This window comes from Pygocentrus nattereri, chromosome 16 (genome assembly GCF_015220715.1).
Source record: "Pygocentrus nattereri isolate fPygNat1 chromosome 16, fPygNat1.pri, whole genome shotgun sequence".
Lineage (NCBI taxonomy): Eukaryota > Metazoa > Chordata > Actinopteri > Characiformes > Serrasalmidae > Pygocentrus > Pygocentrus nattereri.
In genome coordinates, this window is record NC_051226.1 from 27,116,971 (window position 1) to 27,134,800 (window position 17,830).

The 17,830-nt window shown below is 40.6% G+C and overlaps 1 protein-coding gene across 2 annotated transcripts in view; it reads left to right on the plus strand.

Moving 5' to 3' along the window:
* The first annotated feature begins 2,777 nt into the window (after positions 1–2,777).
* LOC108429410 (rho GTPase-activating protein 26) overlaps positions 2,778–17,830 on the plus strand; it is a 123,152-nt gene continuing 108,099 nt past the window's right edge. For both annotated transcript variants that reach the window (XM_017701119.2, XM_017701120.2), the window contains exon 1: positions 2,778–2,931. In XM_017701119.2, the coding sequence (XP_017556608.1) occupies positions 2,778–2,931 (154 nt within the window). The remainder of the gene's footprint in view (positions 2,932–17,830) is intronic.

Here is a 17,830-nt window from a genome sequence, read left to right on the forward strand (position 1 = left end):
ATCATTAATGCTGGTAGTACCTGGTCAAGTAAGCCTTCGTCTAACAGATGACACACCAAAATATCTCCAAAGCAAAGCACATTCTTACAATATTGTAACACGATTTTATTCCACTTTTATTGGTCCATTTATCATGAAGTTTTCACAATATGCAGTGGGTGGTGTTGTATTTAAAAACAAAAAAAGCTGGAATGATGAGGTTTTGATATATCAGTGATGTATAAGTTAAGCAGTAAGTGAAGTGGAGCCCACATTCGGGTCCCTGAGACTCTAAGCTTAAAAATTTCTCTCTTGATACAGTTTAACATCACTGTCAGAGGAAAATCCACCAGCATGTCCTCTTTGCTCTCTTGCCCTCTTTTCTCCACAGGTCCACCGCCTTCAGAGGCCTGAGGCACACGAGTCCTCCGTGTGGTCATCCCTCTCTTTGCTGGAGCTGGGTCAAACTGCCTGAGACAATCTGGTCAAAGATGATGCTGGAGAGAAAGCTATTCTGGCTCTGGCTGCAGAGCTGCGGTAATACATTCTCTGAACGTGACTCACTGGACTTGGCCATATTCTGTTCCTCCCCGACATGCTGTGTTTAAACATTCTTCGAGGGTAATTATGAATGTTTCTAAGGGATCGTTACGAACGGGCCATTTACAATGGGTGTCATTTGTGTAGTTTGCATGGAAACAATAGCAAATATTTTGAAATTTCAGTTTCCGTGTCACTTTCCAGAGGAGTTGTGCTGCATGACTGGGGCTTACTCATCAAACTGCTGCAGTTGCACTTTCTGCAGATATAATTGCATCGTGTAATGTTCAGAAATGCTCCACAGAGACCTCTTAGTGAGTAATGTGTCTTAAATGAGGGAAAAGGTCTTTTTCACCTCCGTGCTCTCATAATGCATTCATTGAAATTTTAGCATTTGTCTGAATGGCCATCCGGTCAGCTCTCTGGACTGCTCCAGGTGTAGAACTATAAATCCAAGTGCTTTCACATCTGTATGAAGAGAAGCTCATTAACTCTCTATTCTGCTTTCAGATCGCAAAGAAGAAGTTGCTGTGTGAGTATTATTCATTTAGAGAAATGGGCCACAAGTCATTTGGCAGCATTCCATCTGCCTCTTTAATTAATCCATGGATCTTTGTTGTGCTATTAAACTGCATCTTTACACCCACCCAACAGAATCAGCCAAACACAGATTCACTTTTGAAATAAAAATCACTTTTTGAAATAAGAGTTTGACAAAGTTCGTAAACATTGTTTCAGTGACTCTGTCAATACAGTCTGTAAATGGCATCTAAAAAAACCATTTTGTGTTCATAGTTTTTGTGTTGCCACAAAAATCAGTGCATTTACATACAGCTATCTATCCAGCCTATCATAATTTAGCCCTGCCTATTCACGCTGAAGTTATAAGGAGCATTTCAGCCTGGGCTGTTGTTCAAATGAGGCACAATACAGGACAGCCCATCAGAACAAGATGCCATTTACACATTTATCAGCCTTAAAGGTTCAGTTTCTAAAAGAAAACATCCTGTTTGGTTCTGAGGGATCAAGAGAGGTGGGGAAAATAGTCATACAGAATGATTTTTTGATACATAAAATAACTCCAATGTCATAACTTGACCTCACATGAAAAGTGTAAGCTATGTGCCCTTTCAGGACTAGCACATCTGTGAAATTCTGGTTCAGCTACATTTATAAAACTGATTAGAACAAATGTATAACTTACTTGTTAACATGTCAAAACATGCAAAGGTGTATTACTGAGACTAAAATGGAGTAAAGTGTTCCTAAAAGCGTATTCATGTTAAGTGTGTTGCCTATGTTACACTAGCCTAGCCTATGTTACATTAGCTGCATGTTGACATCATTTTGCACTTAAAACAATGTGTTAAGTTAGGTGTAGTTAGGTGTGACGATAGGCTAACACTTCAGTTTGTGGTTATTACCCTAAAAGCCTAAAAAAACATTCGCAAAATGAAGTTATGAACATGATAATACAAACAAAGCTGATTTTTGGACGTTTATCAGCGGCCTCGGTTTTCCTCCTGCAAAAAGAGACGAAATCCCCGCTTCGATGTGACGCCATCACTCTTGACCAATCAAACCGTTTGTTTGGCTCTCGTCGACCCGCCCATCACTCGGGTCGTTTCGCAATTCCGCAAGGCTATTGGCTGAGAGCGACGTCAATCATCGGATTATCCGCTTCGTGGTAGGTTGGCACGAAAGGAGAAGGCGGACGCGTCTCAAACGGCTCCTCTGCTCCCTTTGTAGTGTACTGCGTTTATCACAAAATAACGGCTTCCACACCCAAACTGTGCACTTAAAGTCTGTAAGGGAACAGTTTGGGATTCGGCCCGAGGGTTGATCTGTTTAAAACGCCCAGGCGAGGATTCCTCCGTTATAGCGTTTTGTCTTCGGCCTCCTCCCTCCTCTCCTCCCCCCTGAAGCAGCGTGACGTTGCCGTGAGAGGTGCACAGGTTTCGGCTCGCATTAGATATTTTCACACATTTTCCCTCTCCGTCCCGCGGAGCGCTGTAGTGAAGTGGCATTTCTGGGATGCAGTCGAGTCACCGCTGCTGTTGTTTTTGTTGTTAGCTGAAGGCAGCGTCCGTTAGCCCGCGTTTCTGCAAAAAAGGCAGCCGTATCGATATGTGATTAACACGGGCGATTACGGCGCGTCTGACTCTAGCCTCCTCGCCTCGACATCACCATCCGCTCCGCCGAACGTCTCTTTTTTTTGCTAGTTTTTGCGCTGTGGATTTGGACGTGGAGGAGGAAACATGGGACTGCCCGCTCTGGAGTTCAGCGACTGCTATCTGGACAGCCCGCAGTTCCGAGAGAGGCTCAAGTCTCACGAGCTGGAGCTGGACAAAACCAACAAGTTCATCAAGGAGCTCATCAAGGACGGCAAGGCGCTCATTCAAGCCCTGAAAAGTAAGAGCATCTTCCTGGTGTTGTAGGCAGCGTGCGGGGGGCTTCACACATGACCTAACCGGCTTTACCTTACAGCACACGGTGCGCTCGAGCTTTACAGTCCGTTACAGCTGCTCACCACGGTTAAGCCATCCAAGTCCATTTATACCAGAGGTTGGTCTCCTGCCTTTCCCTCATTCTTCTGCTGCCATGTCCCCTCACTGTGCAGATTCAGCTAAGATAACTTACAAAGTTGGCTTTTCTGTGTAAATAAACGTGGTTGCAGTGTCATTACCTTTGACACAAGAATGTCATAACTATGGAAGTTCATTCTCACCACTTAAAATGAAAGAGAGGTGACATATATACTTACATATATACATATATGTACACACACACACACACACACACACACACACACACATATATATCACATCTAAAAAATGTGAAACTTCTCAAAATAATGAAATGGAGTCTAAAATAATGGCATAGCAACATAGCAGTTCAGGAAATAATGAAAACATAGTGATTCGTGGCTGGATTTTGTTGTTTTAAGTGGTGAGATTGGGCTCCCATACAGACAAGTGCTCTCACACCCTTCAACCGTGACCATCATTGCCTGAAATTTCCACTCCACTCCCCATTACCTTCTCAAAACAAACACACTGACCCAAATACAAGGACCCATTAGAACTGAATTGACTGAAAACGTGTATGGTTTCCACTGAAATGTCTACATTTCTGCACAACGAATAAGATGTGAAGAAAGTGGCAGCAGTGGTGAGAGACGTTTGAGGCGTTTAATGCCTCTGAAACCCACATGACAGGAGGAAATCGCACGAAATGCTTATGAATTTGTTGCCTGATGCATGAGACTTTGATTTATTTCTACCACTGTTTTACTAATGTCAGCATTAAGTTGCATATGAAACTCTGAAGACCTGTGAAGGCCTACTGTTCATTTTGAGTTTGCGCTGTAAACATGGCAACCTGTAGTTCCTATCACCACCACCGTAAAGAAGTCAGAGTCAGTAAGTTTCTCCACAATGCACCGTTTCACATCAAAGCACTCTGAATAACATAGTTTACATCTCAGTGTTTGAAATTTGCATAAAAATTCTCCTTTAAATCGAGGTTCTCAGTCAGACTGTTACTGGACGTTGACAGGCACTGTCAGACTCTTGGTGTTAGTCACACTGTATTAAAGCTTTGCTTTGATTGCCTGTGAGTAAAGAGGTGTAACAGGCCTCATCGCTGAGGTTGGGCAGTGTGGTGCTGGCAGGGATTGCTGCAATGAAAGCTGCTGTTTGGGCAAGTCCCTGGCCTGCTGACTTCACGAGAAGTTTTGTTGCAACAGCGTTGAAAACCACGTTAATGCTTCACAGGCCATATGAGGCCACAGGATTCAGTGGAAGACTACCACCAATTATACAAGGTGGAGGCCCTGTTTGACTGAGCTATCTCTGTCATTCAGGCAACAGCATTCATTCTGTCAGCTAAGCAGTAGCTCAAACGTTGGACAGTGAGTGGCCTAACTTTACAGAACGTAAACACCAACAGGCATTTACGGCTTGTAAACACACGGAGGGGCCTGTCATTTCACCTCACGATAAAAGGCTTCCGTCCTGAAACATGTTAATTATGCTCACAGATTCAAATCGTGGATCCTGTAATTTTATCCAGATGGGTTGTGGTCTTTTGGATGATATTTCACTTGACTTGAAATGTTGGCGAGATTAGATTGGCTATTCAGTAGCTGTGGAGGTGGAGTTGGGCTTGACTCGTGATGTGGCAACACCCAAGTTTTAACCAGAGGATCAGCTTTCCATGCCAACGGTGTCATTTTGTTCTTAAATCGGATCATATTTTATGCTTTAATTCTGACACATGCTGTCCGTTTATTAGACTGGCTAAAGTGACTTTAACTTGAATTGAAGTAGCTGTGATATGGTGAGCTAATAGACTAGTTGTTAGCAAGTAATAAGAACCATATCAGTCAAAAGTCCAAATACAGTGTTATGCAGAAGCCAAAGTTATTCATTTTTGCCATTCAAAAAACAGAATATATATATATATATTTAGCAGAAAAGCTTCAGCAATTAATCATAATAATACCCAGCGTCATTTAGTGTGATCACTCCCTTTTTTCCAGCATCCAGTCTTTTTGGAAGACTTTCTTTCAGTTTTACAAAGAAATCTGCAGGGATACTTTTCCACACCTGCAAAGTTCAGTCTAAGTAGTTGGTTGACTTTTCTGCTTCTCACAATCCAAGTAATCTCAAATGTTCAATGATGTTGAGATCTGGACTCTGGGGTGGTCAGTCTTTTTGTTCTGAGAGCATCAGCAGCTTCGTTCATTTGCAAAATGTCTTCTTTTTTGGTCTGTTTCCTTTTCTTAGTAACAGCTTCTTGACAGCCTTTCAGACCCACAGTGTTGTCTTCTCACAGTGGAAGGATGGACAGAAACATCTGTTTTTGGTCATATTTGAAGCAAGAGCAGAGCTTTATTTTTCCACTCTCTTTGAATGAAAGCTTTAAGTGCTGTTTATCTGATGGTGACGGTGTTGGGGGTCTACCAGGTCTTGCACAGATGTTAGGGGTCACATTTTCTCTAGATCTTCTAATCATTTTTGGAAACGCCTGTTTTTTAACTTGACTTTCTCCTGCAGGTGGATTATCTTATATCTCATCTTGTGCTTGGCTATTCTGACCAGAAGTGAAATATATGAAGGGTGGTTCTGTCTCCTGTGCATCACTGTATGTCTTATATGTAATTTAATGTAATTTCACTTCTTTTTGATGAATTTGGACTTTGGTTTGACAGGTTTCGGTAACCACATACAAAGGACAGGGCATAACTCGTTTGGTGACCGATCACATTTCAATGCGTCTGTTATTACTTATTCTTGCTGTAGGCTTGTGACATTACAATATGTAACCTTGACTCAGGGGGTAATGTAAGATGTTAATTACAATGGCATGATGCACTTTAACTAAATAAAATACTACTGAAGCTGGTCATGATTACAGATCGTGACTTTTTACCCCTTTTTTTAGAATTAGGATTATAGCCACAATCTGTTTGTCCCATATATCTCAACTGCAGTCTAAAATTAAGCAGAAAACATGGTGGAACATGCTATTACATAGACATAACCTCTCTTGTCTTAGAGACATTCTCATCCTATCTTTCTTTCAGTGACTCACTTCTGCTTTCTTTTCACTTTCACTGCTTGAAGCAGGTTGACTCATGGGGAATGCCAGTGGAGATTTAGTTTTTTTCCCAAGCTATGTTTGTCATGAATGGCTGGACCAATTCAGTCCACCTCTCCTGTCCTTTGTCTTGATGGATTGGCCCTCAGCTGGCCAAGATATAGGAGCGTGACTAATTCTGATTCTGAGAGCAGCATTGTTTATGGCCAGTTATCTATTCAAACATTAGATTTCACAGAGCTGCCGTAACAACAATGGACCTTGCAGATTGTAGCGTTAAACTTAATAGTTTTCTGACCATTTTCTGTCACTATTATTGCATACCTTAGCATAACATGATCATTATTTACACACACACATACATACATATATATATATATATATATATATATGATTGCGTCCTTTTCCGTCTTGTTGCTGGCTGTCCTCTTCCTCTTTTACCTTTAACTATTCCAAGAATAATGGTCTTTTGCATTGAACTGATTCTTCTCATAATATGTCCAAAATAAGAGAGCTTTAGTTTGGTCATCTGAGCTTCGAGCGAGAGGTGAGGCTTGATTTGATCAAGGATCCATTTTTTCTGTGTTAGATTTCTTCACTGCCAGATCCTTTGTTGTTAATATCCTATCCAAATGGCTAAAAGCTGTCCACCACTTCTTTGCTATCACTATCAATGGAAAAGGTAGCGTTGCTTCCGATGTCAGAACCTTTGTTTGTTGCACAATTCTATCATTTTGCTATGTCATCGAAGCTCTGTTGATGTATATTGACAGTCAGATTAAAAAACAATGCAGAAAATACGTTGGGCTTTGATCTGAAATTGGGATCATGCAATCAAAAAAGCAAAGGCAAAAAATGCCCCTAAAAATGCAAAAAACAAGAGTTTGGAGCTGTTCGTGGCTGGGGAAAAGTGAGCTTGAGGTCAGTAGGCTAATTTTCTGTCCATTACAAGGTAACTATCCATACGATTTAACAGCAAGCCGCTGCCGTGTGAACTGAACAGGCTGTACTGTGAGCACCTTAACCAGTCACAGATGCTCCAGATGAGATTCTTTGGGTGGTTGGATGGATGAAAGCATGAAAATGAATGATCCACTAAACTTAGATCTTTTTCGTCACAATTAATGCAGGCCATCTTTAAATACACACTTTTTAGGGTTTACTAAAGTGACATTGTAATTACAATGTAGTAACAGTGTAATAGTGAAATAGACATACTTTCTGAAGCAGAAGCTCTGAGGTAATGTATCTGGCTTTGTCCAAGAGAGATCCATACATGATATGAAGGGGATATGTGAAAAAATGAATGTGTGGAAATCAATTCACATCCTTTAGAGGACTTCCAGTGAAAGCGGTATATGCTGTACATTGTATGACTGGGGCTAGGGTATCTCTTACACCTGTGCTGGATGCTGTTACTTGCAGGGACTCCATGAGGACGGAGTTGGCTATAGGCTCATTGTTTATGGGGGTATGGACCATCTCTCCTTCTCTACTTACTATGAGATTTGCAAATAGAAACAGAACATGCAGTAGGACCAAACAAAAACAGGCAAAGAAATATGGGTCCAGTGTTTTCCTGTTTTTCTCATGCTAGTATTCTAAGGTGGGGGACACTTAGGCAGATCTCTCTCAATGTACATTATGATACATGAAACGCTGGTTATATTCAGCATTTCATTCCATTTGGGTATTACAATTCCATCATTTTATATTGCAGTGTTAGAAAATGTGTCCTCACTATTGTAAAAACCCAAGATATTAACTTCCTTAACTTTAATGTGTGTTATGTAAAAAAATGTATTACACGTATTGTTGAACTGTTTCTCTTAGTCCATTTGTCATGAAACGTTCACACAATGTGAACGAAAAAAAAAAAAAATGATAACAATAGAGGGTTACCGTGTTGGTGCTTGGTTCAGTTTGGTCTTGACTGAGTTCTCAGAGGGCACATATCCTATATTTTTCTTGCATATATTTTCCCTCACGATCCACTTATAGTGGTAAGTGTGGTTTTAAGTATGAAAAATGCCTGAAATAGATTCATTTTTACACGACTGTCTTCCAACTTCACTTTGTCCTTCACAGTTTTTTGTGACTTTGCCTTTAAGACTGATACATGCAAATGAGCTCTCTTCTGATTGGCTGCTCTGTATTGGGCCTCATTCAAAAAGAAGTCCTGGCTGAAACACCACTGTATAACTTCAACATTTCACTGCTCCAAATCTCCATTTTTGAAGTTTTAAAGTTTTTGACATAATTTGGAAATATGTGATACTCCTTATGTTGTGTGTAAATTTCATGATGAATGGACTAAAAGAAAGAGCCAAAAATGTCTTGGGAAAGGTTCTGGTTCCATTGACCTACATTAAAAGTAAAGTAGGGTTGTTCCTTCTCCTGTAAAATTAGCATTTTAGGGATACAAGATTTTCTTCCGACAACAGTGATATGTCGGTTTTTGTGACAATACACAAACAATGAATTCCAGATAGGCTATTAGTTTCCACAGTTTCAAGACTGTTAGTTTAGTTTCCTTAAATTGACTGTATGTTCTGTAGAATAACCACTGTTAAAACTGCCATGTCAGTTGAGATTTATACTTTCCACGTTTTGATTGCATAAAGCTGTCAAATGAGTGTCGTGTGTATTGCTGTATCAGGTTATATTGTAAGGCCAAAGGAGAAGCTGTGGTGGGTGAAGCTAATTTTATGTTGCATCCTTAAAGGAGACACATGTAGCTTTGGGGAGCACTGAGCTTCTCCAGCCTCCCGGGGAGATCAGTGAACAAAGAGAGAACCATTTTACACAAGAGCATGCATGTGCGGGTATGCTGCATTAGTGCTTTAAGGAGCGAGGCTGAATGGAAATTAGGGCAGCCTTGAGCTTGATCATTGTTGTAGCTCTATAATCTTAGCTCTCTGATTGTGAAGGTGATTTGTGATGACAGACATGCTGTTTTCTGTAAGCAGGCGGCAGACACATCATATGGAGATTATCTGCTGTAGGATTACTCCATATCCCCTCTAATGATAAATTTCAAACGTCCTATGAGATTATAGCTGCTTTAGATGTACCCCTACACCCTTAAAAAGACTCAGTAAAATCTGTCTGAGGAATGTTGAAATCTGGGACACTGGATATTTCAATGGGGACCCATATACTACATTTTCCAATTTATTTTGCCCCCCAAAGTCCACTTATGAGATTTGTGTATGTTTAGGTACCAAAAACACTCATGAATCATTTTTAGTTTTAGTTTTAATTCAGTTATATTTCATTTTTCCAACCTCTTGAATTAAACAGGCAGTTTTTGTTACAGTGCCTTAAAGGCTGATATATGCAAACGATTTCTATCCTGATTGGCTGCCCTATATTATGCCTTGGGCTGTTTTGGCTGCTTAGTTTACATATATGAACTGTGGAATGGAAAATGTGGAATGGATAGTGGGTGATATGTTTTAAAAAGAACTCTTTTTTCCAAAGATATAGGCCCTCTGTCAATTTCTGATATGTGATTTATTGTTATTCTTTATTTGAAATGGGAATTTTAGCTATTTTGTGCTATTGCCAATGTAAGGAGAATATTTTGAGGGTAAATGGAGTTGCATTAAAGGGTTAGAAATACAACTGACCAGTGTACTGGTTTGATATGGATCACCATTGATTTTATTGGTATTAACAAAAATGTACTGATAATTACGAACTTTTTTAACGTCATGGTGTATATATATATATATATATATATATATATATCACATGTATCTGGTATCAGATTTTTAACAATATTTTACTATCATCAGCATTACATACTAAAACCTGGTAGACACATGTAGGTTCACTGGTCATTTTGGATAATAAATCAAATGTCTGTATTTGTGTTTTAGACATCACAACTCCTGGTTCTCATCACCACCACTGTACCACTGTAAATCTGAGTAAGCTTCTCTCCCTTGAACCATTTCCCATGAAACCACTCTGAATGGCATAATGTTTTCATCTCAACGACTGAATTAAGCAGAAAATGAGCAAAATCGATGCGATTCCGCTTTGAAATGGGCAAAATCATATTAGTGTGGTTGTGCTGTCCAGCTGTGCCTGCATTTGCTCAGCAATTGTGCATGAGTTCATTCAGTCATTGTAACATTGCAGATGCAGTTTCGTTAGCTCATACCACTGTCTCCTTTGTCCTTTGGTGCCTGTGTTCCAGGTCCATTAATATGTTCATCATGCCCCTACTCTGAAATCTAGTTGCCCCCTGGCCTTCTCATTGAAATTCAAAGCCATTAATTCAAGCACACTGGCCTAATATGAATCCGCATAGTTTCAAAGCGGTGGAATTCCTCCAAGCAGGCTATGCATAGCTTCGCCTGAATGTTATTAATGGAACATTTCAAGCTATATTATACACTTCCACATTACTCCCCAGCCATAGGCATGCACTTGATCTTAATAAGATAATGAAGACAGCATGGGATTAAAAGAGGAAGAGGACAGAGGGGGAAAGAAAATCGGTATGACCCTGTTTGCTGCTTCTCGCGCCGTTTTGCCAGTAGTCTCCATCTGGAAAAAGTATGCAGCCGAGTTCATGGTTTTCAAAACCAGGCCTGTGCTGTCCTCTGCAAAACCAGGAAAAAGGGAGCGGAGTTCACTTGCTCAGCACGAAGGCATTATTTTGGGGGGCTGACTTCTGAACTTGGCTACATTTGTGGTAGCGAGAAGAGCCCAAAGTGGGAATTTTCTGCCGGTTAGTGAAAAAAATGCCTGAGGAGCGCCTCTCTAGGCTTCTAAAGAATGTCCAATGCCATAAAACTGAGAAGAGAAGACAACTTCATTTTCACCAAGTCTGACACTGACTGCTGTTTGGCTCTGGGCAGCGTTCTTTGGAACTGTGCTACATTCTTGAGTTTTCATGTCATGAAATGTGAAATCCTTAGCTAGGAGGCTATTGGGAAAGGAATGCTCAAATGCAAGGGCCTGTCCCACACACATGCTTGCTATAGCGTCCATACAAACATGCTTCCTCAATCTCTCTTTTGCTGTCTTCCTTGACCTGGTCAGGACTTCCTGTTTTATTTCATGGCTCTCCAATTGGGTGGCCACTGTTAGAAAAACACTCTGAGTGAGCTGTTAGAGACTGGCCTTTCCCAGGATTATTTTGAGCAGACCCCTCATCTAGGCTTGAAGATTAATCCACAAGAGTCGAGAGTTACCACTGTTTGATTTCTATGCTATGTTAATGTTATTACATAAGTATTAATTATTTAGTGATTCTGTTGTTTATGAGATGTGATTTTGATTTAGCATTCCGGTAGGTTTGTATGAGAGATCTGCTACTTGACCGGAGCCTGACGGGGTTCGGTCTTGTGTGGGTATATATACGTTTCCTCTTCTGCACATGCTCTCTGTTTAGCATAGTCTACTACAGTGGTATCTGCAAGTGGAATCAGATTTGCTCCTGCTTTGTTGGAATCAAACCTGCAGCCACACCATCCCTTTACGGATATGATGGGACAGCCTTGGCCTAGTTTATGTGCAACACATTACTTACTATTGCTGAAGAGGAACTTTTTGTCCTATTGAGTGTGACACATGTGCACTGCGGGAGCATTACGATGTGATTATTGCGTCCTATTAAATGCACACTAATCGAGCTGTGTAGACCTTATGATAGAGTTTTGAGCAAAAACTCAAAATCAGAAGATATGATGACAGTAAGATAATTCACTTCCATACATTTCAACAGGTTCTATTTGTATACTCTTAACACACTGGCATGGTTCCAAAGAACAACCTTGTACACTCACCAATAAGCTGTTATGAAATTCAGATCATAGTAATATCTCTCTTATTCGTACAAAAACAAATCTACTATCAGTTGATAGTTTAGAATATGAACTCCTGACGGAATTTTCTTTCTTGTTTCAATGAGCTACAACGGAAAAATGATCCAAATCTAATTGTACCATGTATTTGTTATTTCTGGTGGTACATTGACTTCTAAGTAGAGCTTATACTGTTCTGATATCAGGTATCAGGCCAATATCTGGTTATTCAATCAGATGCCGGAAGTGGAAAAAAAAGTTGACCCTGTAACAAATCTATCCTGAAATAGCGCACGTTCTGTAATGTGACGTTAGCTGTAGATGTTTTTCTGTGGGGTAGCAGAGTGTTTGGTCAGTTTGAGGATGATAACAGGCTTTTATGTGCTGTTAAGTAAAGCATTTTGAAGCTTAGTAAGTTTTAAAGAAAATGCAGTTGCATTAGTACTGACTTAGTAGCTCAAGGTTTCAATATCTATAAAAATATTTGAAGAAAAAAAGAGGAAAAAACGGTATGACGCCTGCTTCCAAAGCCAGACTGCAGCTGCTGCTCCCTGTCCCTTAGGTTTATCCTCCTCTACTGACAATAAAGGTGCTGCACTGTCTGTGCAAAGACTCTGCAGGCTTGGTTGCATCGAGGTTGGAGCGTGAATGGTGTTGACTTATGGATTCCTGCAGATTTGGCTGGTAGTGCCTGACAGTAGGTTTTAATTACGGCAGGAGCTGCGGTGGTCAAGGGTCAGGCAGGGGCAATTGCAGTTTTGAATCCAGCAGTGAAACTAATCCTGCTTTCATGAATCTCTGTGTGAAGGAGCTGTTGCTTGTTCTCAGTTCCACATGAACTTCATTCCTTTATTTTAGCATGATTTGCCATGTCATAAAAATTATGACCCAACCAAAGGAGAGAATGTAAAGTTAACTGAGACGTTTTCTTGGATTCTGGCGCGACTCTGTTCTCTGCGTCCTCATTTGAATCCACTTCGAAGAAGTCGATCCAGAAAAGTAAATGCCACTACCTGAACAGGAAATTGTTCCAGGAGGTTCAAGGGGTTTAAAGGCATAAAACATCATGATGCTTTTGGAGTCCCAGTATGAGAGGCGTGCCATTCGAACCAAATCAGTATTCCTGCAGTTTCCACAGAGTGTAAGGCCATGATGTTAGCTGAATGCAATGTTAGCTGAATGCAATGTTAGCTGAATGCAATACCATGCGGGTTAAGTTGCTGATTATTATGCAGATAGAATAAGAAAACAAACAAACAAAAACAACACAACAGTATCCCAGCAGGAAAATGCCCTCAGATGTTGGATGATTAGTTCTGGATCATAAACACTGCCCCAGCTCTTCTCAAAGGTAAATGGGTGTAGCTCCATCACTTCAGAGAATGCAGTTCCACTGCTTCACAGCCCAATTCTTGGGGGCTTTACACCTCTCTAGTCGACACTTGGCATTGGTCATGATGACCTTAGGCTCTTGTGTAGCTGCTATTCTCTTAGCACTGCTGTTCTGGGAATGCTTGGGTCAGCAGTGGGATTGTGAAAAGAAACAAATGTACATGATTTTCCACTTTTGTTTAGAATTGGAGCTGGCAGGCTAATGTTGCTAACAAACTCTGGAAGCCAGTACTCACACAAACCATTTTTGAGTGACAGTTGATTTCCAGTGTTTGTTAGCACTGTTAGCCTAGCAGCTCCAGTTCTTAAAAAAACACATTCTAACAACAGTGTAAATTAGATTTTTTGTCATACTATTTCTTTAAAGTAGTTGAATTGTCTGCATACTTTTGGTATGTATCTAGGATGCAGGATCAGGTTTTTTCAGCCCCTGCAATCTCTTTTGTTTGCTCTTCAGTGTTTGAAAAATGCGTCAGATGGTTGCTGTTTATTTTTTTAAATTATTCGTTATATACTTATTCAGTGGCTGTTGTTAAGGAAATATGCTGTGGACTTATGAGTGAAGAATGGAAGTTTCAGCCCATAAACCGTCTCTTAGGGTTTAAGGCGTTAAGTCACACTTCAAATTTATAACAATGCTTTACTTATAACTTTGCATTACAACACTTCTGGCAAACGGGCTTGGCTTGGACATGATTTGGATTGGAATTGCAGCTTTTCATTTTGAATGACACACAGATGCCTGGGTGCACTGGGTGTGGGTGAAGTGGTGAGGATGTGTGTGTGTGTGTGTGTGTGTGTGTGTGTGTGTGTGTGTGTGTTTCTTAGTCTGAGGCTATAATGGAAGCCACTGTGTGTTGTCCTTGCAGATTTGAGAGATCAAGGTGCGGCGTTATTAGATTTGTTAGGGCTTGGCCTTCAGAGGCCACATTGATCTAGCCGGAACAAAACCAGAGAGCCACACAGCGTGCTAGCTTGCCTACTGTGGTAAGACAGTACGGTTGACAGTCCACTGTTGATGCTTAGTGGATTTTCACCTTGTGATGAACTGATACTCAAGTGAATATCTATTAAGTACCTCCTTACTCCTCACTAACCTTAAACCTAAACCTATCTCAAGAGTGCCAAACTAGTTTTCTTCCAGGCAACAGCTGTGCAGAGTGCGTTCCTCCTCTTCCAGTGAGGCATTCGGGTCATCTGAAGGTTCTACAAATCCGATAGTTTGTTCCGGTTCTTGTTGCAAGTTACAGCTACATTATAGAGAAAGAAAGCCTGGAGGTCCTTCTGATATGCGAAGACTCTTCTTCATTGTTCACTTAAGATGGTCTGAGCAGGTTGTGACCTCATAAGTAACACAACATAATTTTTTTTTAAAAGGACAAGCTCTGCACAAGGATTGTGGGTCAATGAAGGACTGGAAGCATATACACTAGTTGAGTCCTTGAATTTCTCAGAAATGAAGGGTGTGTATCTTGGCTGCATTCGGTGGATCCTACGAAACAAATGTAATAGCCATTAGGTGCAACTTTTCTCAGTCGCATGCTTGGTTTTAGACTGAATGTTTGAGATGGTTGTGATGTGGTTTGTTTGAATTATGACTGCATCATGTTTACAGAAATGACTGGACATTTGTACAGTCTGATGAATAAGATGAGTCGTCTGAACTGTTAAAAGTCATTTGCTGAGCACTAATTTGTATCATGTGTGCTGCTTAATGGAAGGTAATGATTGCAGTGTTTTGAAATTGTTTTATGTTAGTGGCCAATTGCGTGACAGCAATCAGCGTATGATATTGAGCACTGCTTTGGGAGCAGGATAGCGGCTGTTACGTTTTACAATAAGCAGCTAAAGGCCCTGCCATGAACAAATGTTCCTTGGTAAACACCAGACTTGGATCTAAACCGACCAAAGACAACTGGATTCAATATTTGTTCAGATGACTGCTAATTCATGGCCTCATACAAAAGGTCTGCAATCCCATCCAATCAGAAAGGGAATTTGTTTGATGGGACATGCTCTGCCTGCCAAAGCAGTTCTCACCTCAGCTGTACCCAGAATCGATGCCTCGACACGTTATGTTTTTATATGCGTGTATACAGGCCGTTAAAAAAATATACAAGAATACAATTGGATGAATACAGCCATATTTCAATGATGTTAACCTAGATATCTCCAAAAACATTCCAGTCTTTAGCAATCATGCTTTCGTCACACACCTTTGCCAAACATTTGTTGTCAGTTTATGCTGCCCACCCACTAAAGCTCGTCTGGTGTATGTTGGAACAGTTTGCTGCACCGAAAGGGTGTGTTGCTGAGACTTGCTACAGGTGTCAAGTTAAGCATTTTTTTCCAGACCTCACATTCTCCTGAGGAAGCAGAGATGATGTTTGAAAAGTGGGTGGGTCTGGTAGATGCTGTTTATCAACATTTCTTTCATCAGCATTGTCCCACGAAAAAGACTAGAAACACTAAGTGACTTTTGTTTGACTAATCAAATTGCCTCATTTAGTTGTAGACAGATAATGTTCTCCTGACAGTCTATTTGTTTCTTATCCAAAGTGAGTGTGGTTGTACTGTCATAATAGTGCCTGGGTATCAAAATCCAATACTTTTATGGGACAAGGGATGCAAATTTTGGCCAATTCGTATGACTGATTGCCAACTTCTATTACACACACCCATCTTCTAAGCCACTTCTCCTTCTGGGTCGCAGGGGGTGTTGGAGCCTATTACAGCGGTCATCGGGCGGGTTACACCCTGGACCGGTCGATAGTCCATTGCAAGACAGAGAGGCACAATCACTCACACCTAGGGGCAATTTAGCATGTCCAATTGGCCTGACTGCATGCCTTTGGACTGTGGGGGGAAACCAGAGAACCCAGAGGAAATCCACACAGACACGGGGAGAACTTCTTGCTGTGAGGCGACAGCACTACCCACCATGCCACCATGCCACCCCCAGCTTCTATTAGTCTGCAATTAATCAGTAACTGTCCATTAAAAATATCAAATATAAAAACAGAAACTTGCCCTGATAAAATACTTGATATATGCACTTATGAATGCATACATCAACTGAATTCTGTATTAATGTGTACCTTGTATGGACAGTAGAATGTAATACTAATACTTGAGCGCTGGCATATGAAGTAAACAGGTCAAATTATATTGAATATTCCCTGCATAAATGTTTGGGTTTGTTTAAAATGCAACAAAAAACAAATATAAATGTCATTAGTGGGGCTAGCTTTGGTTTTCTCTTAGGGGCATCAAAAGCCTTGAAATTGCCTAACATCTGCAAAATATTGTCTGTCTTACCACTTGTGAGTGTTTGCTTTCAGTGTGGTACATAACTGTAGCTGTGATTTACCTGCTTATTCTAATTTTTTCAACAAGCAACATCGCTCAAACAATTTTTTATCTAATGATTAATTAGTTAACCAATTACATGTACAGTACAAACCAGTTTACTTCAATACTATTGAGTATCCATGTTGTTCAATACCAAATTCCAGTGCTTAAGTAGTTTGGCCTGTTATTTGGTGAGATGGCCAATAGTGAATCAAATATGTTCAATACCAAGCCCTGGTCAATAAAACAGCTACTAATTAGGGAACAATTAGGTAAGGTAACACTTACCCTAACACTAACTGCTCTTTTATTTAAGGAACCAAAAATTCCAGTTGCAGTTTTCAGTTCATGAAAACATTTTAATGTAAAAATATTAAACACACTCACAGTTTTAGTTAAGCAGTGCTTTACTGGCTGATTTAATTGTGAGTTATCAAACGTGAGCTGTGAGTGTGATTGTCAGTTCTCAGGTGTTACTGTTCTTCCACAGCAGAAACGTAATGAGTGGATTTTGTTGATACTGATAAATGTGTGGTATCCGAAAATATTGACAAGAAATATCGGTTTAGGCCTTGTTTTGGAATTTGTTCCATAAGTCATTGAGTTAAAGTGAGTGGGCAGAAATAAAAGGTTTCTAAATGCTTGTCCTTTTGGAAATGTCCTTTGGATTTTAGTGACAGTAATTATTTTGTGCATCGTGACTTTGGAACAGACAAGGTTTTTTTTTGATCTTCGCTCATCGCCATCGTCATTATCGTCACCACTGACACCAGTGCTTTTCTCTCTCTTTCTCTCGTTCACTGAATACTGACCATTGTGCCCAAAAGCTGCTCTTCCATGTCCCAGCTTTCTGTGTGGAGAAGCAGTGAGTCTTCACAAGGAGCCTGGTCAGGGCCCGGACAATAGGGCAGTGTTTCCAGGACCCTAGCTGGCTCTGAGAGAATGGACGGGGAGGGACCACTGCGTGCCCCTTGGAGGCTGGGGACAAGCTGGTGTCCTGCCATTTGCAGTCTGCTTTAAATGGCATTTCTTAAGAGTGCAGCATGTCCTGCAGGTCCTGCCATATGCTTTGGTAGTTTACTACCAAAAACTAATTAAAAATGAATTCATGCAAAACTAAGCATATCCTTCATGTCTGAAAC